Source organism: Eleutherodactylus coqui, chromosome 8 (assembly GCF_035609145.1).
Source record: "Eleutherodactylus coqui strain aEleCoq1 chromosome 8, aEleCoq1.hap1, whole genome shotgun sequence".
Lineage (NCBI taxonomy): Eukaryota > Metazoa > Chordata > Amphibia > Anura > Eleutherodactylidae > Eleutherodactylus > Eleutherodactylus coqui.
The window spans coordinates 195356403-195384131 of NC_089844.1; the positions used below are offsets into that span (position 1 = coordinate 195356403).

General features: G+C 56.9%; 2 protein-coding genes across 10 annotated transcripts; one reads left to right on the forward strand and one right to left on the reverse strand.

The window, feature by feature from the left end:
- Positions 1 to 802: 802 nt before the first annotated feature.
- On the reverse strand, positions 803 to 9296 carry CFAP119 (cilia and flagella associated protein 119). Of its 6 annotated transcripts, XM_066577175.1 has the most exons (9): positions 9042 to 9287; positions 7846 to 7877; positions 5817 to 5891; positions 5573 to 5742; positions 5352 to 5422; positions 5155 to 5271; positions 4909 to 4978; positions 1234 to 1303; positions 803 to 1145 (listed from the first exon to the last, which is right to left on the reverse strand). In XM_066577175.1, exons 1-8 carry the CDS (start codon positions 9105 to 9107, stop codon positions 1251 to 1253), a joined length of 654 nt encoding a protein of 217 aa, XP_066433272.1. In that variant the 5' UTR covers positions 9108 to 9287; the 3' UTR covers positions 803 to 1145; positions 1234 to 1250. The 6 variants fall into 6 exon arrangements, with proteins under 6 accessions (XP_066433272.1, XP_066433270.1, XP_066433269.1 ...); XM_066577173.1 differs by lacking the exon at positions 1234 to 1303 and having other exon boundaries at positions 9042 to 9296; XM_066577172.1 differs by lacking the exon at positions 4909 to 4978 and having other exon boundaries at positions 9042 to 9289.
- Positions 9255 to 27291, forward strand: RNF40 (ring finger protein 40). 4 transcript variants are annotated; one of them, XM_066577168.1, is made up of 20 exons: positions 9255 to 9328; positions 16856 to 17051; positions 17134 to 17301; positions 21647 to 21797; positions 22733 to 22960; positions 23399 to 23517; positions 23682 to 23828; positions 23915 to 23989; positions 24062 to 24181; positions 24256 to 24435; positions 24505 to 24640; positions 24718 to 24839; positions 25036 to 25373; positions 25488 to 25605; positions 25691 to 25840; positions 25921 to 26133; positions 26211 to 26336; positions 26417 to 26557; positions 26640 to 26741; positions 26922 to 27291. In XM_066577168.1, the coding sequence occupies exons 2-20, from the start codon at positions 16920 to 16922 to the stop codon at positions 27096 to 27098; spliced, it is 2943 nt and encodes a 980-aa protein (XP_066433265.1). In that variant the 5' UTR covers positions 9255 to 9328; positions 16856 to 16919; the 3' UTR covers positions 27099 to 27291. The 4 variants fall into 4 exon arrangements, with proteins under 4 accessions (XP_066433265.1, XP_066433264.1, XP_066433267.1 ...); XM_066577167.1 differs by having other exon boundaries at positions 9312 to 9401; XM_066577170.1 differs by having other exon boundaries at positions 9312 to 9401; positions 24718 to 24830.
- The last annotated feature ends 438 nt before the right edge of the window (positions 27292 to 27729 follow it).

Genomic DNA, 27729 nt, shown 5'->3' on the forward strand with positions numbered 1-27729 from the left:
GAAGCAATCGTCACAGATGGACAGGAAGCGTGTAGTTAGCCGGGGTACGACAGTTCTGAATGTAATACGGGGAACTCTGTGGCCAAATGGCATCTGCCAGTCCCAGCCCAACATCTAGTGATCCAACCTTGCCTGATGGACAGTGGCCACATAGGCAGGTGGATGAGCAGCTGGCCTCCTGCTGTCAGAACGTGGTGGTCAGAGAGTGGAGGACTTTCTCCGCAGCCACAGGCCTGGTTCACAGGGCCAGATTTTGAATCAATATTTGCAAGTCAAAACCAGGAGGGAAGGAGTAACCAAAAGGTGAAGGTTTTCAGTCACACATTCTGCAGCTGGAGGCTCCTGGTTTTGACTTGAAAAACATGTCTGTAAAATCCAGAGGAGTAAATAATCTATTCCTGTCCTTGGCCCTACGACAAAGCTGCCCCGTTCCCTGGAGTGGATGGACACCAGGTATCTAGTGACTGCTACGGCCAATCAGAGGCTGCAACCTCACCATCATGGCACCAAAGATGTAAGCAGTGGCCTCTGCATGGCCACCGCAGTCACCTGCCCTCCAGGAGCTGTCCCCTCTGGGTGATGGGGGGAGGGCAATGGGTCTTAGAATATAGCGACACAGAAGCATTTTTGGTTTTCTCTTCTAGAATACATGAAAAAAATGGAATAAATTTGGTATCGCTGCATCTGTACTGACCAGCACAATAAAGCTGAGCTGCACCATACAAATGGTCCTATGGTGGGCTTACCCTTTCCTCACACTTAATGTATTGAGAAACATTTAAAAAAAAAACAACTTATGGGGTACATTAAAAAGCACTATTCAAAAAATACAACTTAGCCAACAAAAACCAACAAGCAGCGTTCACACCGTTACGGTGACAGAAAGTGACGGTTGTAGAGCCTGAAGAGTAGGGATGAAAAGGTGGGAAATCTCTGGTGTTTAACCGGGTTCTGATTGGAGCGACCACTCCGAGGTGACAGATTTGTTTTTGCTCTGACAACGTCCGGCCGGTGCAGACTGGGGTGCTGGTCCAGCTGAGAGCAGGACATCACATGATTCGTTTTGATCTATATTCCCTTAGCGGCGTCCCTTCCTCTTCCTTGGACGCCCCGTCTGCGCTGCTGCAGCTCATGTGCTGTCAGTCCTGGGAAACGGTGGAAGGAAAACAGTAAATCGGGAGGAAACCAGAGCAAACCTCAACAGATGGTCTCCAAGAAGAGAACTTGTCTTACGTTGCATGCTGCGTGCTTCAGTCACGCCCAGATGTCTCCTCTCCAGGATAGACATCAGTCTGCTCTTTGGCTGAAAGGCACAGCAGTTCTACATGTTAGCATGGTGCAACAACCCGGATTAGTAGTGGTGGCAGTGTGCCTAGTCAGTACTCCCAATCAATACTCCGTGTTAGCCTCACTGTCCAGTACTCCTCCATCAACAGTAATAGCATCACCATCCAGTACTCCACCATGAACGTTCAGTGTTTCCTCAACCGCCATGACTGCCCCTTCTGCTGCCCACTCCTCAGTATACAGTAGTCCTAGTCACTGCTCAGCACTCCCGGGTTACTGCTGTCCACTCCTCAACATACAATTGTCCCCCGTCATTGCTCAGCACTCCCTCATATCTGCTGTGCCACGGCTCAGAATACAGTAGACCCGTCACTGCTCAGCACTCCCTGTTCTCTGCTGCCCACTGCTCAGTAAACACTAGTCCCCGTCACTGCCCAGCACTCCCCGGTCTCTGCTGCCCATTGCTTAGTAAACACTAGTCCCCATCACTGCTCAGCACTCTCCAGTCTCTGCTGCCCACTACTCACTATTCAGTAGTCCTCGTCACTGCTCAGCACTCCCCGGTCTCTGCTGCCCATTGCTTAGTAAACACTAGTCCCAGTCACTGCTACCCACTACTCAGTATACAGTAATCTTAGTCACTGCTCAGCACTCCCCGGTCTCTGCTGCCTACTGCTTAGTATACAGTAGTCCCCGTCACTGCTCAGCACTCCCCGGTCACTGCTGCCCACTGCTCAGTATACAGTAGTCCTAGTCACTGCTCAGCACACCTGGGTCACTGCTGCCCACTGCTCAGCACTCCCTTTTCTCTGCTGCCCACTGCTCAGTATACACTAGTCCTCATCACTACTCGGCACTCCTGGGTCTCTGCTGCCTACTCCTCAACATACAGTAGTCCCCCCTCACTGCTCAGCACTCCCTTTTCTCTGCTGCCCACTGCTCAGTATACACTAGTCCTCATCACTACTCGGCACTCCTGGGTCTCTGCTGCCTACTCCTCAACATACAGTAGTCCCCCCCTCACTGCTTAGCACGCGCTGGTATCTGCTGCGCCACCACTCAGAATACAGTAGACCCGTCACTGCTCAGCACTCTCTCGTCTCTGCTGCCCACTGCTCAGTATACAGTAGTCCCCATCACTGCTCAGCACCCTCTAGTCCCAGTCACTGCTCAGCACTCCCAAGTCTCTGCTGCCCACTGCTCAGTATACAGTAGTCCTAGTCACTGCTCAACACTCCCTCGTCTCTGCTGCCCACTCCTCAGTATACAGTAGTCCTAGTCACTGCTCAGCACTCCCAGGTTACTGCTGCCCACTCCTCAGTATACAGTAGTCCCCATCACTGCTCAGCACTCCCGACTTACTGCTGCCCACTGCTCAGTATACAGTAGTCCTAGTCACTGCTCAGCACTCCCCTATCTCTGCTGCCCACTGCTCGGTATACAGTAGTCCCCATCACTGCTCAGCACTCCTTGGTCACTGCTGCCCACTACTCAGTATACAGTAGTCCTAGTCACTGCTCAACACCCCCGGGTCTCTGCTGCCTACTGCTTAGTATACAGTAGTCACCGTCACTGCTCAGCACTCCTTGGTCTCTGCTGCCCACTGCTTAGTATACACTAGTCCCCGTCACTGCTCAGCACTCCCCGCTCTGCTGCCCACTCCTCAGTATACAGTAGTCCCCGTCACTGCTCAGCACTCCCCGGTCTCTGCTGCCCACTACTCAGTATTCAGTAGTCCCAGTCACTGCTCAGCACTCCCCGCTCTGCTGCCCACTCCTCAGTATACAGTAGTCCTAGTCACTGCTCAGCACTCCCCGGTCTCTGCTGCCCACTGCTCAGTATACACTAGTCCTCATCACTACTTGGCACTCCTGGGTCTCTGCTGCCTACTCCTCAACATACAGTAGTCCCCCCTCACTGCTCAGCACTCCCTGGTCTCTGCTGCCTAATGCTCAGTATACAGTAGTCCCCATCACTGCTCAGCACTCCCGGGTCTCTGCAGCCCACTGCTCAGTATACAGTAGTCCCTGCTCAGCACTCCCCGGTCACTGCTGCCCACTACTCAGTATACAGTAGGTCCCTGCTCAGCACTCCCCGGTCACTGCTGCCCACTACTCAGTATACAGTAGGTCCCTGCTCAGCATTCCCGGGTCTCTGCTGCCCACTACTCAGTATACAGTAGGTCCCTGCTCAGCACTCCCCGGTCTCTGCTGCCCACTACTCAGTATACAGTAGTCCCTGCTCAGCACTCCCCGGTCTCTGCTGCCCACTACTCAGTATACAGTAGGTCCCTGCTCAGCACTCCCCGGTCCCTGCTGCCCACTACTCAGTATACAGTAGGTCCCTGCTCAGCACTCCCCGGTCACTGCTGCCCACTACTCAGTATACAGTAGGTCCCTGCTCAGCACTCCTGGGTCTCTGCTACCCACTACTCAGTATACAGTAGGTCCCTGCTCAGCACTCCCCGGTCACTGCTGCCCACTACTCAGTATACAGTAGGTCCCTGCTCAGCACTCCTGGGTCTCTGCTGCCGACTACTCAGTATACAGTAGGTCCCTGCTCAGCACTCCTGGGTCTCTGCTGCCCACTACTCAGTATACAGTAGGTCCCTGCTCAGCACTCCCCGGTCTCTGCTGCCCACTACTCAGTATACAGTAGTCCCTGCTCAGCACTCCCTGGTCACTGCTGCCCACTACTCAGTATACAGTAGGTCCCTGCTCAGCATTCCCGGGTCTCTGCTGCCCACTACTCAGTATACAGTAGGTCCCTGCTCAGCACTCCTGGGTCTCTGCTACCCACTACTCAGTATACAGTAGGTCCCTGCTCAGCACTCCTGGGTCTCTGCTGCCCACTACTCAGTATACAGTAGGTCTCTGCTCAGCACTCCCGGGTCTCTGCTGCCCACTACTCAGTATACAGTAGGTCCCTGCTCAGCACTCCCCGGTCACTGCTGCCCACTACTCAGTATACAGTAGTCCCTGCTCAGCACTCCCCGGTCTCTGCTGCCCACTACTCAGTATACAGTAGTCCCTGCTCAGCACTCCTGGGTCTCTGCTGCCCACTACTCAGTATACAGTAGGTCCCTGCTCAGCACTCCCGGGTCTCTGCTGCCCACTACTCAGTATACAGTAGTCACTGCTCAGCACTCCCCGGTCACTATTGCCCACTACTCAGTATACAGTAGTCCCTGCTCAGCACTCCCCGGTCTCTGCTGCCCACTACTCAGTATACAGTAGTCCCTGCTCAGCACTCCCCGGTCCCTGCTGCCCACTACTCAGTAGGTCCCTGCTCAGCACTCCTGGGTCTCTGCTGCCCACTACTCAGTATACAGTAGGTCCCTGCTCAGCACTCCCCGGTCCCTGCTGCCCACTACTCAGTAGGTCCCTGCTCAGCACTCCCCGGTCCCTGCTGCCCACTACTCAGTAGGTCCCTGCTCAGCACTCCTGGGTCTCTGCTGCCCACTACTCAGTATACAGTAGGTCCCTGCTCAGCACTCCCCGGTCACTGCTGCCCACTACTCAGTATACAGTAGGTCCCTGCTCAGCACTCCTGGGTCTCTGCTGCCCACCACTCAGTTTTCCCTCTAACACTACAGCTAATTCTGCCTGCTAACATCCGCACCTTCATCACTTGTCTTTGGATCTTCTGTCTCAGACATTCCATTGTAACTGAGTGAGATGTCCAAACGAAGCTGCAAGGGAAAGACAGTGGGGCTTATTTACTGTTTAGAATACGACTGCCTTCTGTCGTGAATTACCTGCTTTCTGCCACATTTACTGTTTGTAGACACTTTCAGTTATCTAACTTGTCTGAAAAAGGGACGTAGCCTAAATTGGTAGAAACTAAGCCAACTAATAGGAATCTTACCTGAGAACTAAACACGCATTTATACAGCTTGAAGTGGCGGAAATAGGTGTTCAGAATATAGTCCCGTATGTGGAGAAGCTCTTGTGGGGAGAACAGGTTAATGCTGAATGGAGGTCGCTGCAAAAGGAAAGGAAGACAACTTCCATGCACGCTCCGCAGCACGTGGATGGCGACTCACTACGTAACACAGAACTTACAGATACGGCGTGACAAAGGAGCAACTGCTGACAGTGACGGTAACACTCGGTCACGTCTCCAAGCGTTGAACCTAGAGAGACACAGCAGAATGAGGGGGGTCAGTCCAAGATGTGTGACACCAAAGGGCGTCATGCTTTATCCACACCACTGGCGGTATTCTAGGGGCTCCAGGATGTACCTGGAAATACCTCACAAACCAGCCGAGTCCATGGCTGCTCACCTACACAAGCTGCATGGATCTCCTTCACGATGGAGAAGACGCAGGAGGTCTGCTCCGCGCTGAACCCACAGTCCCAGCAGAAGCGCAGAGTGTAGTAATGGAGGTCCAGCAGTGCCGAGGCTCGGACATCACACGGGCCACTCCTCACACCCAGCACTTCAGACAAGGCCCTGTGTACAGAGGAGACATGAGGAGGCGGAAGGTGTGGAAGGGGGGCAACTGGTCAGCGGGGTTCGGTCACTACCTGCGCACATCTTCATTGCTCTGGGCACGCTCCAGTTTCTCCAGGTCACACAGTGTCACATCTTTCCTAAGAAACCTGAATTTGTAACGCCCCTTTTACACGAACACATAACAAGCAGTGATCACTGATATAACAAGTCATATAGCACATTTTATTATGGCCTTTCAACTATACAAAACTGGCATTAACACCACTGGGCCCACTGTGGGGGACACTAACACCACTGGGGCCACTGCTGGGGGCACTAACACCACTGGGGCCACTAACACCACTGGGCCCATTGCAGGGGGCACTAACACCACTGGGCCCACTGTGGGGGACACTAACACCACTCGGCCCATTGCAGGGGGCACTAACACCACTGGGCCCACTGTGGGGGACATTAACACCACTGGGCCCATTGCAGGGGGCACTAACACCACTGGGGCCACTGTGGGGGACAGTAACACCACTGGGCCCATTGCAGGGGGCACTAACACCACTGGGGCCACTGCGGGGGGCACTAACACCACTGGGCCCACTGTGGGGGACACTAACACCACTGGGGCCATTGCAGGGGGCACTAACACCACTGGGGCCACTGCGGGGGGCACTAACACCACTGGGCCCACTGTGGGGGACACTAACACCACTGGGGCCATTGCAGGGGGCACTGCGTGGGGCACTAACACCACTGGGGCCACTGCTGGGCGCACTAACACCACTGGGGCCACTGCAGGGGGCACTAACACCACTGGGGCCACTGCAGGGGGCACTAACACCACTGGGGCCACTGCAGGGGGCACTAACACCACTGGGGCCACTGCGGGGGGCACTAACACCACTGGGGCCACTGCTGGGGGCACTAACACCACTGGGGCCACTGCGGGGGGCACTAACACCACTGGGGCCACTGCGGGGGGCACTAACACCACTGGGGCCACTGCGGGGGGCACTAACACCACTGGGGCCACTGCGGGGGGCACTAACACCACTGGGGCCATTGCGAGGGGCACTAACACCACTGGGGCCACTGCGGGGGGCACTAACACCACTGGGGCCACTGTGGGGGATACTAACACTACTGGGGAAACTCTAATACTACTGAGGCCACTGTGGGGGGAACAATATTCATACTAAGGCCACTATGGGGGACACCATGGGGGACACCATGACTACTGAGGCCGCTGTGGGGGACATCATTACTACTGAAGCCGCGGTGGAGAACACCATGACTACTGGTGCCACTGGGTGGGACACCATGACTACTGGGGCCACAGGGGGGGTCACTATTACTAGTGAGGCCTCTGTGGGGGACACCATTACTAGTGAGGCCACTGTGGGGGACACCATTACTAGATAGGCCACTGTGGGGGACACCATTACTAGCGAGGCCACGGTGGGGGACACCATTACTAGCGAGGCCACGGTGGGGGACACCATTACTACTGAGGCCGCTGTGGGGGACATCGTTACTACTGAAGCCGCTGTGGGGGACATCATTACTACTGAGGCCGCTGTGGGGGACACCATTACTACTGAGGCCGCTGTGGGGGACACCATTACTACTGAGGCCACTGTGGAGGACACCATTGCTACTGAGGCCACTGTGGAGGACACCATTGCTACTGAGGCCACTGTGGGGGACACCATTACTACTGAGGCCACTGTGGGGGACACCATTGCTACTGAGGCCACTGTGGGGGACACCATTGCTACTGAGGCCACTGTGGGGGACACCATTGCTACTGAGGCCACTGTGGGGGACACCATTGCTACTGAGGCTACTGTGGGGGACACCATTGCTACTGAGGCTACTGTGGGGGACACCATTGCTACTGAGGCTACTGTGGGGGACACCATTGCTACTGAGGCTACTGTGGGGGACACCATTGCTACTGAGGCTACTGTGGGGGACACCATTGCTACTGAGGCTACTGTGGGGGACATCATTACTACTGAGGCCGCTGTGGGGGACACCATTACTACTGAGGCCACTAGAATAACAGAGTTAAAAGCATACATTGTAACACATTGCAGCCCGACTCACCACAGACAGACTTGTGGCTTTCTTATCTTTATCTGAGGTAAAAGAATATACAAGTTAGAATTTTAGCTCCAGAAGCCAGGACCCCACATCCCTCCGCTCACCACACATCCCCTTACATACCCCTCTACTCACCCCACATCCCTCCGCTCACCACACATCCCCTTACATACCCCTCTACTCACCCCACATCCCTCCGCTCACCACACATCCCCTTACATACCCCTCTACTCACCCCACATCCACCCTGCTCACCCTACGTCCCCCCTGCTCACCCTACATCCCTCCGCTCACCACACATCCCACATCCCTCCGCTCACCACACATCCCCTTACATACCCCCCCGCTCACCCCACATCCCACATCCCTCCGCTCACCACACATCCCCTTACATACCCCTCTACTCACCCCACATCCCCCCTTCTCACCCCACGTCCACCCTGCTCACCCTACATCCCCCCTGCTCACCACACATCCCCTTACATACCCCTCTACTCACCCCATATCCCACATCCCTCCGCTCACCACACATCCCCTTACATACCCCTCTACTCACCCCACATCCACCCTGCTCACCCTACGTCCCCCCTGCTCACCCTACATCCCTCCGCTCACCACACATCCCACATCCCTCCGCTCACCACACATCCCCTTACATACCCCTCTACTCACCCCACATCCCCCCCTTCTCACCCCACGTCCACCCTGCTCACCCTACATCCCCCCTGCTCACCACACATCCCCTTACATACCCCTCTACCTCACCCCACATCCCTCCGCTCACCACACATCCCCCCATGCTCAGAACACATCCCCTCACATCCCTCCCCCGCTCACCCCACATCAACCCTGCTCACCACACAATTCCCCCCTGCTCACCACACATCCCCTTACATACCCCCCCCTCACCCCACATCCCCCCTGCTCACACCACATTCCGCCGCACACCACCCATCCCCTTACATACCCCCCCTCACCACACATCCCCTCACATACCCCCCTGCTCACCCCACATACCCCCATGCTTAGAACACCCCCCAAATCCCCTCACATCACCCCTGCTCAATCCACATCCCCCCGCCCCCGCTCACCCCAAATCCCCTCACACCCCCCCACTTACCCCACATCCTCCCATGCTCACCCCACATCCCTTCACATCTTTTCACATCTCTTTACATCTCCTCACATCCCCCGCTCACCCCACATCCTTTCACATCCCCCCGATTAACCGGGCTCGGGCTCCAGCTCTCTCTCTCAGCAGACATTGCAGCTCGGCGTCTGGTCTCCCTGACAACCGGTTACCATGGGTGACGGCACTGGGCGGGCTCAGAAACCAGCAGCCACTGGGAGCCGCCTTTGCTCTGACCGACACTCGCACCAACCAATAACCGAAAGCTGGAGTACCCAGGTCCCGGAAGTGACGTAACACTTGCTGCTGTAGGCGAGCATGCGCAGAAGAGCGAGATCGACTTCCGGCTGTCCGCAGGTAAGATGGCAGAAAGCGTAAGAGCGAAAGCATCAGCATTTACCTGTCAGATGTGTCTTCTTCGCCGCAGACGGTGAGCACTGAGCCCCGGAGGAGCCAGAGCCGTCAATGGGAGTGATATGCGCCGGAGGGGAAGAGAATAACATGTAATGTCGGGGTGTAGATGATAGTGATGGAGTGGCTGGTCCGGGGGGGGGGGGGGGGGGTGTGGTCGTCATATAATGTGCAGGGGGGCATATAGATAATAATGTTCACCGCGGGGGCTACAGGGTGTAGATAATAATATAATGTCCGCTGCGGGGGGGCTGTACGTAGATAATAATATAATGTCCGCTGCGGGGGGGCTGTACGTAGATAATAATATAATGTCCGCTGCGGGGGGGCTGTACGTAGATAATAATATAATGTCCGCTGCGGGGGGGCTGTACGTAGATAATAATATAATGTCCGCTGCGGGGGGGCTGTACGTAGATAATAATATAATGTCCGCTGCGGGGGGGCTGTACGTAGATAATAATATAATGTCCGCTGCGGGGGGGCTGTACGTAGATAATAATATAATGTCCGCTGCGGGGGGGCTGTACGTAGATAATAATATAATGTCCGCTGCGGGGGGGCTGTACGTAGATAATAATATAATGTCCGCTGCGGGGGGGCTGTACGTAGATAATAATATAATGTCCGCTGCGGGGGGGCTGTACGTAGATAATAATATAATGTCCGCTGCGGGGGGGCTGTACGTAGATAATAATATAATGTCCGCTGCGGGGGGGCTGTACGTAGATAATAATATAATGTCCGCTGCGGGGGGGCTGTACGTAGATAATAATATAATGTCCGCTGCGGGGGGGCTGTACGTAGATAATAATATAATGTCCGCTGCGGGGGGGCTGTACGTAGATAATAATATAATGTCCGCTGCGGGGGGGCTGTACGTAGATAATAATATAATGTCCGCTGCGGGGGGGCTGTACGTAGATAATAATATAATGTCCGCTGCGGGGGGGCTGTACGTAGATAATAATATAATGTCCGCTGCGGGGGGGCTGTACGTAGATAATAATATAATGTCCGCTGCGGGGGGGCTGTACGTAGATAATAATATAATGTCCGCTGCGGGGGGGCTGTACGTAGATAATAATATAATGTCCGCTGCGGGGGGGCTGTACGTAGATAATAATATAATGTCCGCTGCGGGGGGGCTGTACGTAGATAATAATATAATGTCCGCTGCGGGGGGGCTGTACGTAGATAATAATATAATGTCCGCTGCGGGGGGGCTGTACGTAGATAATAATATAATGTCCGCTGCGGGGGGGCTGTACGTAGATAATAATATAATGTCCGCTGCGGGGGGGCTGTACGTAGATAATAATATAATGTCCGCTGCGGGGGGGCTGTACGTAGATAATAATATAATGTCCGCTGCGGGGGGGCTGTACGTAGATAATAATATAATGTCCGCTGCGGGGGGGCTGTACGTAGATAATAATATAATGTCCGCTGCGGGGGGGCTGTACGTAGATAATAATATAATGTCCGCTGCGGGGGGGCTGTACGTAGATAATAATATAATGTCCGCTGCGGGGGGGCTGTACGTAGATAATAATATAATGTCCGCTGCGGGGGGGCTGTACGTAGATAATAATATAATGTCCGCTGCGGGGGGGCTGTACGTAGATAATAATATAATGTCCGCTGCGGGGGGGCTGTACGTAGATAATAATATAATGTCCGCTGCGGGGGGGCTGTACGTAGATAATAATATAATGTCCGCTGCGGGGGGGCTGTACGTAGATAATAATATAATGTCCGCTGCGGGGGGGCTGTACGTAGATAATAATATAATGTCCGCTGCGGGGGGGCTGTACGTAGATAATAATATAATGTCCGCTGCGGGGGGGCTGTACGTAGATAATAATATAATGTCCGCTGCGGGGGGGCTGTACGTAGATAATAATATAATGTCCGCTGCGGGGGGGCTGTACGTAGATAATAATATAATGTCCGCTGCGGGGGGGCTGTACGTAGATAATAATATAATGTCCGCTGCGGGGGGGCTGTACGTAGATAATAATATAATGTCCGCTGCGGGGGGGGGGGGCTGTACGTAGATAATAATATAATGTCCGCTGCGGGGGGGGGGGGCTGTACGTAGATAATAATATAATGTCCGCTGCGGGGGGGGGGGGCTGTACGTAGATAATAATATAATGTCCGCTGCGGGGGGGGGGGGGCTGTACGTAGATAATAATATAATGTCCGCTGCGGGGGGGGGGGGCTGTACGTAGATAATAATATAATGTCCGCTGCGGGGGGGGGGGGCTGTACGTAGATAATAATATAATGTCCGCTGCGGGGGGGGGGGGCTGTACGTAGATAATAATATAATGTCCGCTGCGGGGGGGGGGGGGCTGTACGTAGATAATAATATAATGTCCGCTGCGGGGGGGGGGCTGTACGTAGATAATAATATAATGTCCGCTGCGGGGGGGGGGCTGTACGTAGATAATAATATAATGTCCGCTGCGGGGGGGGGGCTGTACGTAGATAATAATATAATGTCCGCTGCGGGGGGGGCTGTACGTAGATAATAATATAATGTCCGCTGCGGGGGGGCAGTACGTAGATAATAATATAATGTCCACTGCGGGGGGGCAGTACCTAGATAATAATATCGTCTACACGCCGTTCCATCCTCTCAGCCCCGCAGCGGACATTATAACGGTATAACGGATGGTGTGTAGATAATATGTCCGCTGCAGGGAGGGCGGCGCGGTATTAGTGTACCTTGACTCCACCAGAAGTTAGGGGTTTGACAGGAGCAACGCCCCTCTCACCCCCCCAGCTCCCGATAGGGTCAAGGCACCCAGGTCCTAGTAGGACGCTGAGGATGGCTTACTGGCCGCCCTGCTGCCTTAGGCTGACGGTGACTTCCCTTCTTTGCCTTCCATTAACCGGTGTAGATGCTGGCGTGTTCCTGCAGTCACCGTCAGCCTAAGGCAGCAGGGCGGCCATTAAGCAATCCACAGCGGCCTGCAAAAACTGTGAGCGAAGCATTCGTCCCCGACTCCTGCCGCCTCACTGCTGCTGACTACTGCTCCCCCGCTGACCGCGATGTTGCCACTTGGTGCGCCTCGGTCGGGAAAGGCTCCCTGACGGACGCTCACAATCTTGCTGGGCCTGACTTCTATCCGCTCACCTCCCTGAGTCCTAGAGTAAGTGACAGCTCAGGCGGGGAAGGTGGCGGCACAGCGAGGGGAACAGTGGGCCCCAGCCAGCAGCGGATGACTGGAAGTCAGAGCGGACGCCGGAAGACTAATGGAAAGGCGCCTAAGTGATGCGGAGGAGGGGGCCGAACATCAGTGCCCACACAGTGCGGATGGTAAGCCGTAGCCAGCACTGCAACTAACTAGTGGCCTTCCAGGACCTGCAGGTGACCATTTTCTGCAGCCAATCACATACAGGGGGCATCACCCTCCTGTCAGTCTTGTCTCCACCAACAGTTGCTGGTGGCGTCAAGCTACACTAATACTGGGCTGCATGTAGATAATATATTGTCCGCCACATGGAAGACGGCGCGTAAAGGTATAACGCCCGCCGCGGGGAGGTCGGCGCGTAGAGGATAACGGTATAACGGTCGGCGCGTAGAGGATAACGGTATAGCGCCCGCCGCGGGGAGGTCGGCGCGTAGAGGATAACGGTATAGCGCCCGCCGCGGGGAGGTCGGCGCGTAGAGGATAACGGTATAGCGCCCGCCGCGGGGAGGTCGGCGCGTAGAGGATAACGGTATAGCGCCCGCCGCGGGGAGGTCGGCGCGTAGAGGATAACGGTATAGCGCCCGCCGCGGGGAGGTCGGCGCGTAGAGGATAACGGTATAGCGCCCGCCGCGGGGAGGTCGGCGCGTAGAGGATAACGGTATAGCGCCCGCCGCGGGGAGGTCGGCGCGTAGAGGATAACGGTATAGCGCCCGCCGCGGGGAGGTCGGCGCGTAGAGGATAACGGTATAGCGCCCGCCGCGGGGAGGACGGCGCGTAGAGGATAACGGTATAGCGCCCGCCGCGGGGAGGACGGCGCGTAGAGGATAACGGTATAGCGCCCGCCGCGGGGAGGTCGGCGCGTAGAGGATAACGGTATAGCGCCCGCCGCGGGGAGGTCGGCGCGTAGAGGATAACGGTATAGCGCCCGCCGCGGGGAGGTCGGCGCCTAGAGGATAACGGTATAGCGCCCGCCGCGGGGAGGTCGGCGCCTAGAGGATAACGGTATAGCGCCCGCCGCGGGGAGGTCGGCGCGTAGAGGATAACGGTATAGCGCCCGCCGCGGGGAGGTCGGCGCGTAGAGGATAACGGTATAGCGCCCGCCGCGGGGAGGTCGGCGCGTAGAGGATAACGGTATAGCGCCCGCCGCGGGGAGGTCGGCGCGTAGAGGATAACGGTATAGCGCCCGCCGCGGGGAGGTCGGCGCGTAGAGGATAACGGTATAGCGCCCGCCGCGGGGAGGTCGGCGCGTAGAGGATAACGGTATAGCGCCCGCCGCGGGGAGGTCGGCGCGTAGAGGATAACGGTATAGCGCCCGCCGCGGGGAGGTCGGCGCCTAGAGGATAACGGTATAGCGCCCGCCGCGAGGAGGTCGGCGCGTAGAGGATAACGGTGTAGCGCCCGCCGCGGGGAGGTCGGCGCGTAGAGGATAACGGTGTAGCGCCCGCCGCGGGGAGGTCGGCGCGTAGAGGATAACGGTGTAGCGCCCGCCGCGGGGAGGTCGGCGCGTAGAGGATACCGGTGTAGCGCCCGCCGCGGGGAGGTCGGCGCCTAGAGGATAACGGTATAGCGCCCGCCGCGGGGAGGTCGGCGCCTAGAGGATAACGGTATAGCGCCCGCCGCGGGGAGGTCGGCGCCTAGAGGATAACGGTATAGCGCCCGCCGCGGGGAGGTCGGCGCCTAGAGGATAACGGTATAGCGCCCGCCGCGGGGAGGTCGGCGCCTAGAGGATAACGGTATAGCGCCCGCCGCGGGGAGGTCGGCGCCTAGAGGATAACGGTATAGCGCCCGCCGCGGGGAGGTCGGCGCCTAGAGGATAACGGTATAGCGCCCGCCGCGGGGAGGTCGGCGCGTAGAGGACAACGGTATAGCGCCCGCCGCGAGGAGGTCGGCGCGTAGAGGACAACGGTTATAGCGCCCGCCGCGAGGAGGTCGGCGCGTAGAGGACAACGGTATAGCGCCCGCCGCGGGGAGGTCGGCGCGTAGAGGACAACGGTATAGCGCCCGCCGCGAGGAGGTCGGCGCGTAGAGGATAACGGTCGGCGCGTAGAGGATAACGGTATAGCGCCCGCCGCGGGGAGGTCGGCGCGTAGAGGATACCGGTGTAGCGCCCGCCGCGGGGAGGTCGGCGCGTAGAGGATAACGGTGTAGCGCCCGCCGCGGGGAGGTCGGCGCGTAGAGGATAACGGTGGGGAGGTCGGCGCGTAGAGGATAACGGTGTAGCGCCCGCCGCGGGGAGGTCGGCGCGTAGAGGATAACGGTGTAGCGCCCGCCGCGGGGAGGTCGGCGCGTAGAGGATAACGGTGTAGCGCCCGCCGCGGGGAGGTCGGCGCGTAGAGGATAACGGTGTAGCGCCCGCCGCGGGGAGGTCGGCGCGTAGAGGATAACGGTGTAGCGCCCGCCGCGGGGAGGTCGGCGCGTAGAGGATAACGGTGTAGCGCCCGCCGCGGGGAGGTCGGCGCGTAGAGGATAACGGTGTAGCGCCCGCCGCGGGGAGGTCGGCGCGTAGAGGATAACGGTGTAGCGCCCGCCGCGGGGAGGTCGGCGCGTAGAGGATAACGGTGTAGCGCCCGCCGCGGGGAGGTCGGCGCGTAGAGGATAACGGTGTAGCGCCCGCCGCGGGGAGGTCGGCGCGTAGAGGATAACGGTGTAGCGCCCGCCGCGGGGAGGTCGGCGCGTAGAGGATAACGGTGTAGCGCCCGCCGCGGGGAGGTCGGCGCGTAGAGGATAACGGTGTAGCGCCCGCCGCGGGGAGGTCGGCGCGTAGAGGATAACGGTGTAGCGCCCGCCGCGGGGAGGTCGGCGCGTAGAGGATAACGGTGTAGCGCCCGCCGCGGGGAGGTCGGCGCGTAGAGGATAACGGTGTAGCGCCCGCCGCGGGGAGGTCGGCGCGTAGAGGATAACGGTGTAGCGCCCGCCGCGGGGAGGTCGGCGCGTAGAGGATAACGGGTGTAGCGCCCGCCGCGGGGAGGTCGGCGCGTAGAGGATAACGGTGTAGCGCCCGCCGCGGGGAGGTCGGCGCGTAGAGGATAACGGTGTAGCGCCCGCCGCGGGGAGGTCGGCGCGTAGAGGATAACGGTGTAGAGCCCGCCGCGGGGAGGTCGGCGCGTAGAGGATAACGGTGTAGAGCCCGCCGCGGGGAGGTCGGCGCGTAGAGGATAACGGTGTAGCGCCCGCCGCGGGGAGGTCGGCGCGTAGAGGATACCGGTGTAGCGCCCGCCGCGGGGAGGTCGGCGCGTAGAGGATACCGGTGTAGCGCCCGCCGCGGGGAGGTCGGCGCGTAGAGGATACCGGTGTAGCGCCCGCCGCGGGGAGGTCGGCGCGTAGAGGATACCGGTGTAGCGCCCGCCGCGGGGAGGTCGGCGCGTAGAGGATACCGGTGTAGCGCCCGCCGCGGGGAGGTCGGCGCGTAGAGGATACCGGTGTAGCGCCCGCCGCGGGGAGGTCGGCGCGTAGAGGATACCGGTGTAGCGCCCGCCGCGGGGAGGTCGGCGCGTAGAGGATAACGGTGTAGCGCCCGCCGCGGGGAGGTCGGCGCGTAGAGGATAACGGTGTAGCGCCCGCCGCGGGGAGGTCGGCGCGTAGAGGATAACGGTGTAGCGGCCGCCGCGGGGAGGTCGGCGCGTAGAGGATAACGGTGTAGCGGCCGCCGCGGGGAGGTCGGCGCGTAGAGGATAACGGTGTAGCGGCCGCCGCGGGGAGGTCGGCGCGTAGAGGATAACGGTGTAGCGGCCCGCCGCGGGGAGGTCGGCGCGTAGAGGATAACGGTTGTAGCGGCCGCCGCGGGGAGGTCGGCGCGTAGAGGATAACGGTGTAGCGGCCGCCGCGGGGAGGTCGGCGCGTAGAGGATAACGGTGTAGCGGCCGCCGCGGGGAGGTCGGCGCGTAGAGGATAACGGTTGTAGCGGCCGCCGCGGGGAGGTCGGCGCGTAGAGGATAACGGTGTAGCGCCCGCCGCGGGGAGGACGGCGCGTAGAGGATAACGGTGTAGCGCCCGCCGCGGGGAGGACGGCGCGTAGAGGATAACGGTGTAGCGCCCGCCGCGGGGAGGTCGGCGCGTAGAGGATACCGGTGTAGCGCCCGCCGCGGGGAGGTCGGCGCGTAGAGGATACCGGTATAACGCCCGCCGCGGGGAGGTCGGCGCGTAGAGGATAACGGTATAGAGCCCGCCGCGGAGAGGTCGGCGCGTAGAGGATAACTGTATAATGACCGCCAGATATCATCATTGTCTACACATCGTACTAATATAGTCTCCGTTCTGTCATTTCCAGGTAGGAGACATTTGGTGCAGTCACATGACCGCTATATCCTATGAAGTGACTGATTGGGTCCAACATGTCGGCTTCCAGCGGTAAGAGGGCCTCCGGGGACGGAGCGTCAGGTCCTCCAGAGAAAAAGCCCAACCATGAAGAGAAGACGCCAACAACCCTCATTGAGCCCATCCGCCTGGGCGGCATCTCCTCCACGGTCAGTGTACTCGGGGTTTTGTGGATCCCCGCTCTCTGTCACCCCCTCCTGGCCTCATGACGTTGCTTCTTCTGTTCCACAGGAAGAAATGGACATGAAAGTTCTGCAATTCAAAAACAAGAAACTAGCAGAGCGTCTGGAGCAGCGGCAGGGGGTGGAGGACGAGCTGCGGGAGAAAATCGAGAAGCTAGAGAAACGGCAGGCCACGGATGATGCCACGCTGCTCATCGTCAACCGCTACTGGAGCCGAGTGAGTGGGAGAACTCAGACTTGTGAAAAGGGAAAGAACACTTATTATTGAGGTCATATCCAAGATGGGGGACACTGAGGAGCTCCTGTCCAGCGCTGGTAGTAGAGTTAAGGGACATTTTGAGGAGCTAACGTCCACCGCTGGTGGTAGATTTAGGGGACTTTGTGGAGATCGTCTCTAGCGCTGGTAGTAGTTGGACTTTGCGGAGATCGTCTCTAGCGCTGGTGGTGGTTGGGGGACTTTGCGGAGATCGTCTCTAGCGCTGGTAGTAGTTGGACTTTGCGGAGATCGTCTCTAGCGCTGGCGGTGGTTGGGGGACTTTGCGGAGATCGTCTCTAGCGCTGGCGGTAGGGTTGGGGGACTTTGCGGAGATCGTCTCCAGCGCTGGCGGTGGTTGGGGGACTTTGCGGAGATCGTCTCTAGCGCTGGCGGTGGTTGGGGGACTTTGCGGAGATCGTCTCCAGCGCTGGCGGTAGAGTTAGGGGGGACTTTGCGGAGATCGTCTCCAGCGCTGGCGGTAGAGTTAGGGGGGACTTTGCGGAGATCGTCTCCAGCGCTGGCGGTAGAGTTAGGGGGGGGACTTTGCGGAGATCGTCTCCAGCGCTGGCGGTAGAGTTAGGGGGGGGACTTTGCGGAGATCGTCTCCAGCGCTGGCGGTAGAGTTAGGGGGGGGACTTTGCGGAGATCGTCTCCAGCGCTGGCGGTAGAGTTAGGGGGGGGACTTTGCGGAGATCGTCTCCAGCGCTGGCGGTAGAGTTAGGGGGGGGACTTTGCGGAGATCGTCTCCAGCGCTGGCGGTAGAGTTAGGGGGGGGACTTTGCGGAGATCGTCTCCAGCGCTGGCGGTAGAGTTAGGGGGGGGACTTTGCGGAGATCGTCTCCAGCGCTGGCGGTAGAGTTAGGGGGGGGACTTTGCGGAGATCGTCTCCAGCGCTGGCGGTAGAGTTAGGGGGGGGACTTTGCGGAGATCGTCTCCAGCGCTGGCGGTAGAGTTAGGGGGGGGACTTTGCGGAGATCGTCTCCAGCGCTGGCGGTAGAGTTAGGGGGGGGACTTTGCGGAGATCGTCTCCAGCGCTGGCGGTAGAGTTAGGGGGGGGACTTTGCGGAGATCGTCTCCAGCGCTGGCGGTAGAGTTAGGGGGGGGACTTTGCGGAGATCGTCTCCAGCGCTGGCGGTAGAGTTAGGGGGGGGACTTTGCGGAGATCGTCTCCAGCGCTGGCGGTAGAGTTAGGGGGGGGACTTTGCGGAGATCGTCTCCAGCGCTGGCGGTAGAGTTAGGGGGGGGACTTTGCGGAGATCGTCTCCAGCGCTGGCGGTAGAGTTAGGGGGGGGACTTTGCGGAGATCGTCTCCAGCGCTGGCGGTAGAGTTAGGGGGGGGACTTTGCGGAGATCGTCTCCAGCGCTGGCGGTAGAGTTAGGGGGGGGACTTTGCGGAGATCGTCTCCAGCGCTGGCGGTAGAGTTAGGGGGGGGACTTTGCGGAGATCGTCTCCAGCGCTGGCGGTAGAGTTAGGGGGGGGACTTTGCGGAGATCGTCTCCAGCGCTGGCGGTAGAGTTAGGGGGGGGACTTTGCGGAGATCGTCTCCAGCGCTGGCGGTAGAGTTAGGGGGGGGACTTTGCGGAGATCGTCTCCAGCGCTGGCGGTAGAGTTAGGGGGGGGACTTTGCGGAGATCGTCTCCAGCGCTGGCGGTAGAGTTAGGGGGGGGACTTTGCGGAGATCGTCTCCAGCGCTGGCGGTAGAGTTAGGGGGGGGACTTTGCGGAGATCGTCTCCAGCGCTGGCGGTAGAGTTAGGGGGGGGACTTTGCGGAGATCGTCTCCAGCGCTGGCGGTAGAGTTAGGGGGGGGACTTTGCGGAGATCGTCTCCAGCGCTGGCGGTAGAGTTAGGGGGGGGACTTTGCGGAGATCGTCTCCAGCGCTGGCGGTAGAGTTAGGGGGGGGACTTTGCGGAGATCGTCTCCAGCGCTGGCGGTAGAGTTAGGGGGGGGACTTTGCGGAGATCGTCTCCAGCGCTGGCGGTAGAGTTAGGGGGGGGGACTTTGCGGAGATCGTCTCCAGCGCTGGCGGTAGAGTTAGGGGGGGGACTTTGCGGAGATCGTCTCCAGCGCTGGCGGTAGAGTTAGGGGGGGGGACTTTGCGGAGATCGTCTCCAGCGCTGGCGGTAGAGTTAGGGGGGGGACTTTGCGGAGATCGTCTCCAGCGCTGGCGGTAGAGTTAGGGGGGGGACTTTGCGGAGATCGTCTCCAGCGCTGGCGGTAGAGTTAGGGGGGGGACTTTGCGGAGATCGTCTCCAGCGCTGGCGGTAGAGTTAGGGGGGGGACTTTGCGGAGATCGTCTCCAGCGCTGGCGGTAGAGTTAGGGGGGGGACTTTGCGGAGATCGTCTCCAGCGCTGGCGGTAGAGTTAGGGGGGGGACTTTGCGGAGATCGTCTCCAGCGCTGGCGGTAGAGTTAGGGGGGGGACTTTGCGGAGATCGTCTCCAGCGCTGGCGGTAGAGTTAGGGGGGGGACTTTGCGGAGATCGTCTCCAGCGCTGGCGGTAGAGTTAGGGGGGGGACTTTGCGGAGATCGTCTCCAGCGCTGGCGGTAGAGTTAGGGGGGGGACTTTGCGGAGATCGTCTCCAGCGCTGGCGGTAGAGTTAGGGGGGGGACTTTGCGGAGATCGTCTCCAGCGCTGGCGGTAGAGTTAGGGGGGGGACTTTGCGGAGATCGTCTCCAGCGCTGGCGGTAGAGTTAGGGGGGGGACTTTGCGGAGATCGTCTCCAGCGCTGGCGGTAGAGTTAGGGGGGGGACTTTGCGGAGATCGTCTCCAGCGCTGGCGGTAGAGTTAGGGGGGGGACTTTGCGGAGATCGTCTCCAGCGCTGGCGGTAGAGTTAGGGGGGGGACTTTGCGGAGATCGTCTCCAGCGCTGGCGGTAGAGTTAGGGGGGGGACTTTGCGGAGATCGTCTCCAGCGCTGGCGGTAGAGTTAGGGGGGGGACTTTGCGGAGATCGTCTCCAGCGCTGGCGGTAGAGTTAGGGGGGGGACTTTGCGGAGATCGTCTCCAGCGCTGGCGGTAGAGTTAGGGGGGGGACTTTGCGGAGATCGTCTCCAGCGCTGGCGGTAGAGTTAGGGGGGGGACTTTGCGGAGATCGTCTCCAGCGCTGGCGGTAGAGTTAGGGGGGGGACTTTGCGGAGATCGTCTCCAGCGCTGGCGGTAGAGTTAGGGGGGGGACTTTGCGGAGATCGTCTCCAGCGCTGGCGGTAGAGTTAGGGGGGGGACTTTGCGGAGATCGTCTCCAGCGCTGGCGGTAGAGTTAGGGGGGGGACTTTGCGGAGATCGTCTCCAGCGCTGGCGGTAGAGTTAGGGGGGGGACTTTGCGGAGATCGTCTCCAGCGCTGGCGGTAGAGTTAGGGGGGGGACTTTGCGGAGATCGTCTCCAGCGCTGGCGGTAGAGTTAGGGGGGGGACTTTGCGGAGATCGTCTCCAGCGCTGGCGGTAGAGTTAGGGGGGGGACTTTGCGGAGATCGTCTCCAGCGCTGGCGGTAGAGTTAGGGGGGGGACTTTGCGGAGATCGTCTCCAGCGCTGGCGGTAGAGTTAGGGGGGGGACTTTGCGGAGATCGTCTCCAGCGCTGGCGGTAGAGTTAGGGGGGGGACTTTGCGGAGATCGTCTCCAGCGCTGGCGGTGGAGTTAGGGGGGACATGGAGGAGCTCCCGTCCAGCGCTGGTAGAAGACGAGGAAATTGAAGGGATCAAGTCCAGTTCTGACAGTAGAGATGGGGACATTAAATACATCCTGACCAATGCTTAAAGTTTAAGCAGGGAGCAGCATCAGAAAGGTGTAGTTCAAATTTCCAAATGCATATTGGAAAAAGTCTAGTTTCTTCAGAAAACCATCTTTATTCCCGCAACCGTAAAACAGCTGTTGGATTTTTGGGATATTAGTCCAGTCCCTTTAAGGAGCATGCATTATCTGAGCCCCTCTGGAGCCGGATGACTGGTGAGTGCCGCTGATTATACGTTTGGTGAATTAAATACATCATGACCAGTGCTGGTGGAACATAGGGGGACATTGAGGAGACCACTTCCAGCAGCAGATGCCCCCCCATACTCCTGTTGTCCCAGAGGCTTCTGTTGTATATCTCAGGGGTCCCCAACTCCAGTCCTCAGGTACCACCAACAGGTCATGTTTTCAGGATATCCTATGGTAAGAACACCTGTGGGAATGTCTGAGGCACCGACATCATTACATCACCTGTACAACACTAAGGAAATCCTGAAAACATGACCTGTTGGCGGCCCCTGAGGACTGGCGTTGGGGAACACTGGTATATCTCACCTGATTCTTTCTCTCATGTTTCTAGCTGGATGAGAATGTGCAGCTGCTACTGAAGCGTTACGACTCGGAGCCGGGTGTACAGAGTGCTGCTGCCGATGTGCCGTCTGACACCACAGAGGTTCCAATGGAGACGGAGCCTGTCGAGAAGGCAGATACAGAAGTCCCTGACAATAAAGGTACGTGTGGTGAGCGGCTGATACATTTTTATCCCTGTGGTTGATGCAGTGTGGACCGGATCACCCGGGGTTGGGAGGATTATCCTTCCTTGATCACCCGGGTGGTTTCCTCCCGACTTGCGTTCCTTCAGAAGTGTTGCGTTCCTTCTCTCGTGTTACTGTGCAGCAGCTGCAGCTCTTCTTTTCTCTTTCTTGGGCACTATAATATAGGGAGAACTTTCAGGGTCACCCAAGGAGGAGTAAGATGCATCTTCACCATCTTCTTCCAGTATTTCCTGTTCTTATTAAATATATTAAACCCAAGAGATTCTCCCTGCTTCATGGAAGAAGGGATCCTTGTGGCATAGTAGCTGCTCTCCTGCAGGGAAATGGGTTGGGGGGTTGGTGTACACCCCCACTTGTGCCACGGCTCCTTGTACTATCTCCATGGATATTGAAATGAGCTATGTTCTCCGGAAGCCCCATAGAATCCTGTCTATTGAGAGTTTCGGTTCTGATCAGAGGTCTCCACAGGCGCATGCATTTGATTTACGTGTATAAGACTAAACCATAGAAAGGTGCAGCTTCATTCTAAGAAGAGATGTGTGGTGATTGGCAGCGCTGCCTACTTCTCCTTGCCAAGGGATGTCCTCCTTGTGTGAGTGTTGGGATCCGTTCACATGTAGCAGTAATGGTGTGGGTTTTCTGCATCACAATCCACATACATGTAAGACACGTGTGGCCTCATCCACGCTGGAGCACAGTAGAAGATTGGGAGGCAGGAGGGAGTATGTGACAGTCGGCTTCTCCCTGGGTTGTTGTCTCCCTCTGAATCTACGTTGTAGGACGATGGGGTGAAGTGGATGGGGATCGCTAATATCCGTGACACTTGTATGACGTACACTAATATACTTTACTATGACTTCTGTAAATTAACCCCTATTTCATTTCTGCAGACTCTGCTGCACCTCCGGCTGCTCCACCAGCGCTTGCTGCATCAGGCATTCTCCCAGAATCCTCTCTTACCTTTTTGGCTACACTGGCCTGCAGCACCACCGAGGAGATTGAGCTTCAGCTGCAGGAACGCATGGAGTTCAGCAAGCGAGCCGTGTCCTGCATCTTCGACACCTCTAACAAGCTGCACGGCCGGATGCAGGAGCAGTGTGTGCGGGTTCACAGCGCCGGTAAGTGGTGCCGGGCCAGAGAGGATTATGGGATGGCATCAGTGGGAAGTTACAGGGAAAGTATTTATGCTGGTATGAAGGTCTCCGCTTCTAGCACATTCCACGTACTTGTGCAAACATTTGCGACTAACTTTTTCTGGCTGGGGTAGACTTCATACAGACATCCTGAAGATGCCTGTCTGGGCGAGAATGTCTGTAAGTAAATGGTCAGGGATAGAAAGCAGAGGAGGGCTGTTAATGGCGCATACTCTGATTGTGTTACTACTGGGGTACCACAGGGGGCAGTACTGGAGGGGTTGCAAATATAGAACTGAATGGACATATGTCTTTATTCGGCCTAGCATACTATGTAAGATACATGTCATGTTTCATGTAAAATAATGGTCTAAGTAAATCCCACTCCCCTCCCCCATCCTTGTATTTCTGGGTGTTTTGTAGACATTGAACAGGTAGATGAGACTCCTCAAACTCAGAACAAAGATCTCCTTTGTGAGAACCACAAGCTCCAGGACCGGGCAATCATCCTTCAGGAGAAACACCACCGGATCTCCTTACAGGTAAGTGACCTGCCCTGGAGGATGGGTGGGGCCTCTTTGCGTCTTACTTACTCTTTTATGACCTTGACCCTAAAATCTAAAGTATGAGTTGCAGAGCGTTCCCACAGCTTCCATGTATCCCCTTGTATCACATCATGTGTGATATGTATGATATCTGCCACTAGCATCATGAACTGCAAGATCGAGTCACATCATCGGAAACCAAAGTGTCTGAGATGGAGCGAAGCATCGAGGATCTGCAGTGGGACATAGAGAAGCTGCGCAAACACGAGCAGAAGCTTAACCGTCACCTTGCGGAGGCCCTAGAGCAGGTATGGGCCACCCCGTCACCGTGCCAGCGTGTATATGTGGATTTCTTTAAAACTTCATGATGTTTGCTCATTTTTCTCACGTGCAGCTGAATTCAGGATACCACATTTCTGGAAGTTCTGGCAGCTTCCAGGGAGGACAGACAACATTGACTGTGCAGAAGGTAAGTTGGCTGTGACTTACCTGCTTCATGTCTACCACTGACTGCGCTGCTGACTTAATTTTCTTTGTCCAGTTTGAAATGCTGAACGCAGAGCTGGAGCAAAACCAAGAACTGGCCAATGGTCGCATATGTGAACTGGAGAAGCTGCAGAATGAGCTGCAGGCTGCCGTCCGGCTAAAGGAGAAACTGAAGGTATATGGAGATGGCTAATTGGTGGGAAAGGGTCCCGAGGGCCTGGGGTCTTTACTAAGATTATATTATTCCAGCTGGATCTGCGGACCCTCCCAGAGGAAGCGGTGAGGAGCACGCAGGACTTCCGCTGTCTGCAGTCCCAGTTCTCACTTCTGTATAATGAGTCCCTTCAGGTGAAGACTCAGCTGGATGAGGCACGAGCTCTTCTCCTCAGCACCAAGAACAGCCATCTACGCCAAATTGAGCGCATGGAGGTGGGTTTCATCAGGGGGAAAGTGGGTGTCATTGCACTACCCCTATTGTGACCATTGATGCTTCCTCAGAGCGAGGAGTTGTCTGTCCAGAAGAAACTGCGCACAGAGGTGATCCAACTCGAGGACACGCTCGCCCAGGTGCGCAAGGAGTACGAGATGCTGAGGATAGAGTTTGAGCAGAATCTGGCTGCAAATGAACAAGCAGGTAACCGAGAGCACAAAATGTTACCGACGCGGTGGAGAGGGGTCAGGGAATGATTGTGGACATGACTTGTCTTTCAGGTCCCATTAATCGTGAAATGCGTCATTTGATTGGGAGTCTTCAGAACCACAACCACCAGCTTAAGGGTGATGTCCAAAGATACAAGCGCAAGGTGCGAGATGCCCAAGGAGAGGTGAGCAAGGTGAGGGAGGGTTGAATGAGACAAAGTTTGGGGGGTGGGGGGGGGTTGCGGCTAGAGGCAAGCTGTATATATATGACATTGGCGAACAGATCCATCAGTTCAGTGTCCATCACAGGTCCCTGCCGTCACCCTCCATGCCACAGCATCCAGTAGGAGGGTGCAGACTGCTTACTTCTGTCCTCTCCTTTCTCTCTAGATGCGTTTACAAGTCCCCCTATGTCCAGCATCTGGACTGTCCAGCGCTGAAGTCACCGCTCCGGCCATTAAAGAAGAAGAACCAGCAGCAGAGGTGAAGAAGGAACCTCCTGTTGTAGTTGCACGAGACTTGGAAATGCCAACTACCCCTGAGGTGAAGAAAGAAGAAGAGGAGCAGAAAAAAGAGCTAGAACGCAGCAAGACACGAGAGAGAGAACTAGAAAGGGAGCGCGAAAAGGAGCGGGAGAAGGAGCGAGAACGGGATAGGGACAAGCAGAAGGGCGAAGATACCAAGAGGAAGGACTCGGACATCTTAAAACAGCTCAGAGCAGAACTCAAGTAAGGGAGATGTTCCTTTCAACTCTTTGTGTCGCTGCTAGTCCCTATTTCTCTCCTACTTGAAGCCTATGAAGCCCTACAGCTACCTCATCTTCACTTCTTCCTTTTCCGTAGGAAGGCCCAGGAGAGTCAGAAGGAGATGAAACTGCTACTCGATATGTACAAGTCTGCCCCCAAGGAACAGAGGGACAAAGTACAGCTAATGGCGGCTGAGAGGAAGACCAAAGCCGAGGTGTGTCTGCGGCGTGTCGCCACTCCCTGGGGGTTCTGCTTGTCACATGCTGGATCTATAACTAACTTCACTATACTTCTGTCAGGTGGAGGAGCTGAGATTACGAGTTCAGGCTCTTGAAGAAAAGGATCGGAGAGAACGGAAGAAGCTGGCTGATGAAGAAGCGCTACGGAAGATTAAACTGGCTGAGGAGCAAATTGACCATTTACAGCGGAAACTCAGTGCAACCAAACAGGCTAGTGGGAGTCCGACCATGCGCTGCGAGAGAGTACCTGCGCGTATGCTGTCTCATGAGACTCTGTTCTTCCTCTGCAGGAGGAGGAGGCTTTGTTGTCTGAAATGGACGTGACTGGGCAGGCCTTCGAAGATATGCAGGAACAGAACATCCGCCTGATGCAGCAGCTGCGAGAAAAGGATGATGCAAACTTCAAGCTCATGTCTGAACGGATCAAATCTAATCAGATCCACAAACTGCTGCGAGAGGAGAAGGAGGAGCTGGCTGAACAGGTGCAAGGCCTGAAGACACAGGTGAGCGTCCTGCTGCGGTGACCCTCGGGGGCTCGGGGTGGTGCCTTACCTCTGTCTCATGGCTTCTCCTGTGGTAGGTGGATGCTCAGCTGTTACAAGTGCAAAAGCTGGAGGAGCGGGAACGGGTCCTGCACACGTCACTGGCTGCCATAGAAAAGGAGCTAACGCTCAGGACGCAGGCCTTAGAGATCCAGAAGAGGAAGGTGAGGACCTGGAAGACTTCAGGTATGAGGGGGAGCTGTGGGGGACCATTTTGGTTACTGTCCTTGCGTTGGTATTACAGGCGGTGGAAGCAGCTCAGCTGGCAGAGGACCTGAAGGTTCAGCTGGAGCACATCATGAGTACGCTACGTGACACCCAGAGCTTTGTGTCCGACAACCGCTCTGCCAAGGAGAAAGAATCTTTCAGCCTAAAGCGAGCGCAGGTAATGTCCCACCTGTCTACTGCCTTCCCATCTTTCAGTATTTGGTGATCTTCCTTCTACTAACACTTCTGATTCTTTGTAGGAAGAGATCTCGCGGCTGCGCAGAAAACTAGAAAAACAAAAGAAGATGGAGGTGTACGCGGACGCTGACCAGATTCTGCAGGAGGAGATTAAAGAGTACAGAGTAAGATGAGTGATAAGGGTGCTGCTCTTCTTCAATGTCCGTGTCAGAAAAGTAAAAAAACACAAAACACATTTGGGGGGGCAGGAACTGACAACTCAGGAGGGATGGGCAGAGGACATTGGTGACCAGTGGGAGATGGGGTAGAGGACCAGACTTGATGTATTGATGCTTTCTCCATAGGCTCGTCTCACCTGCCCATGCTGTAATACCCGCAAGAAAGATGCCGTCCTCACCAAGTGTTTTCATGTCTTCTGCTTTGAGTGCGTAAAGACCCGATATGACTCCCGACAGCGAAAATGTCCCAAGTGCAACGCCGCTTTTGGAGCACACGATTTCCACCGAATTTATATCAATTAGTGGAGGAAACGTGAACAGACTCTGAGAGAAACTTCTCGCTTTGGACCATAGGGTGGGGGAAACGCTGTTCAGATTGAACAATAAAAGACCAATTTGATCAAGCAGATTGATCGGCAGGACATGTGACCCGTTTTGCTGTATTACACGTATGTTTTTAATGTCAGATAAAAGTACATGCAGCTGTAGATCACAAGAGCTTGTGGGTCTGTAAATGGCGGTGCGTGTTCCTGGCATGTCTGTTTACTTGTGTGCGTTCAGCTGAACGGCCGCCTGTGAATACTGCCAAACAGATCACTTTGGTGCGTCCTACCTGTGAACTGGGAGACATCGGTCCGGACCATCCTCCCATGTGAGGTGATGAGATGTGGCAACTGTCACCTCAGTTATTTCTGTCACATCAAGCGTCGGCTGATCAGTTGCCGATGCGATGATAGAAACCGAACTCTGGCGTCTGTGGAGTCCAGAATACAAACAGCTTTTTATTTGTAAGTTTCATGTGGGTATATCCCTGCAGTGCGCACCAGCTTGGAGTTGCATGCTTATGCGGTGCTGGCGCAGTCTGCCTATAAGGAGGACAGGATGGGGTCTGGCAGTTGTGGGAACTCATGTTCTTTATTTTCTCTTCACGCTG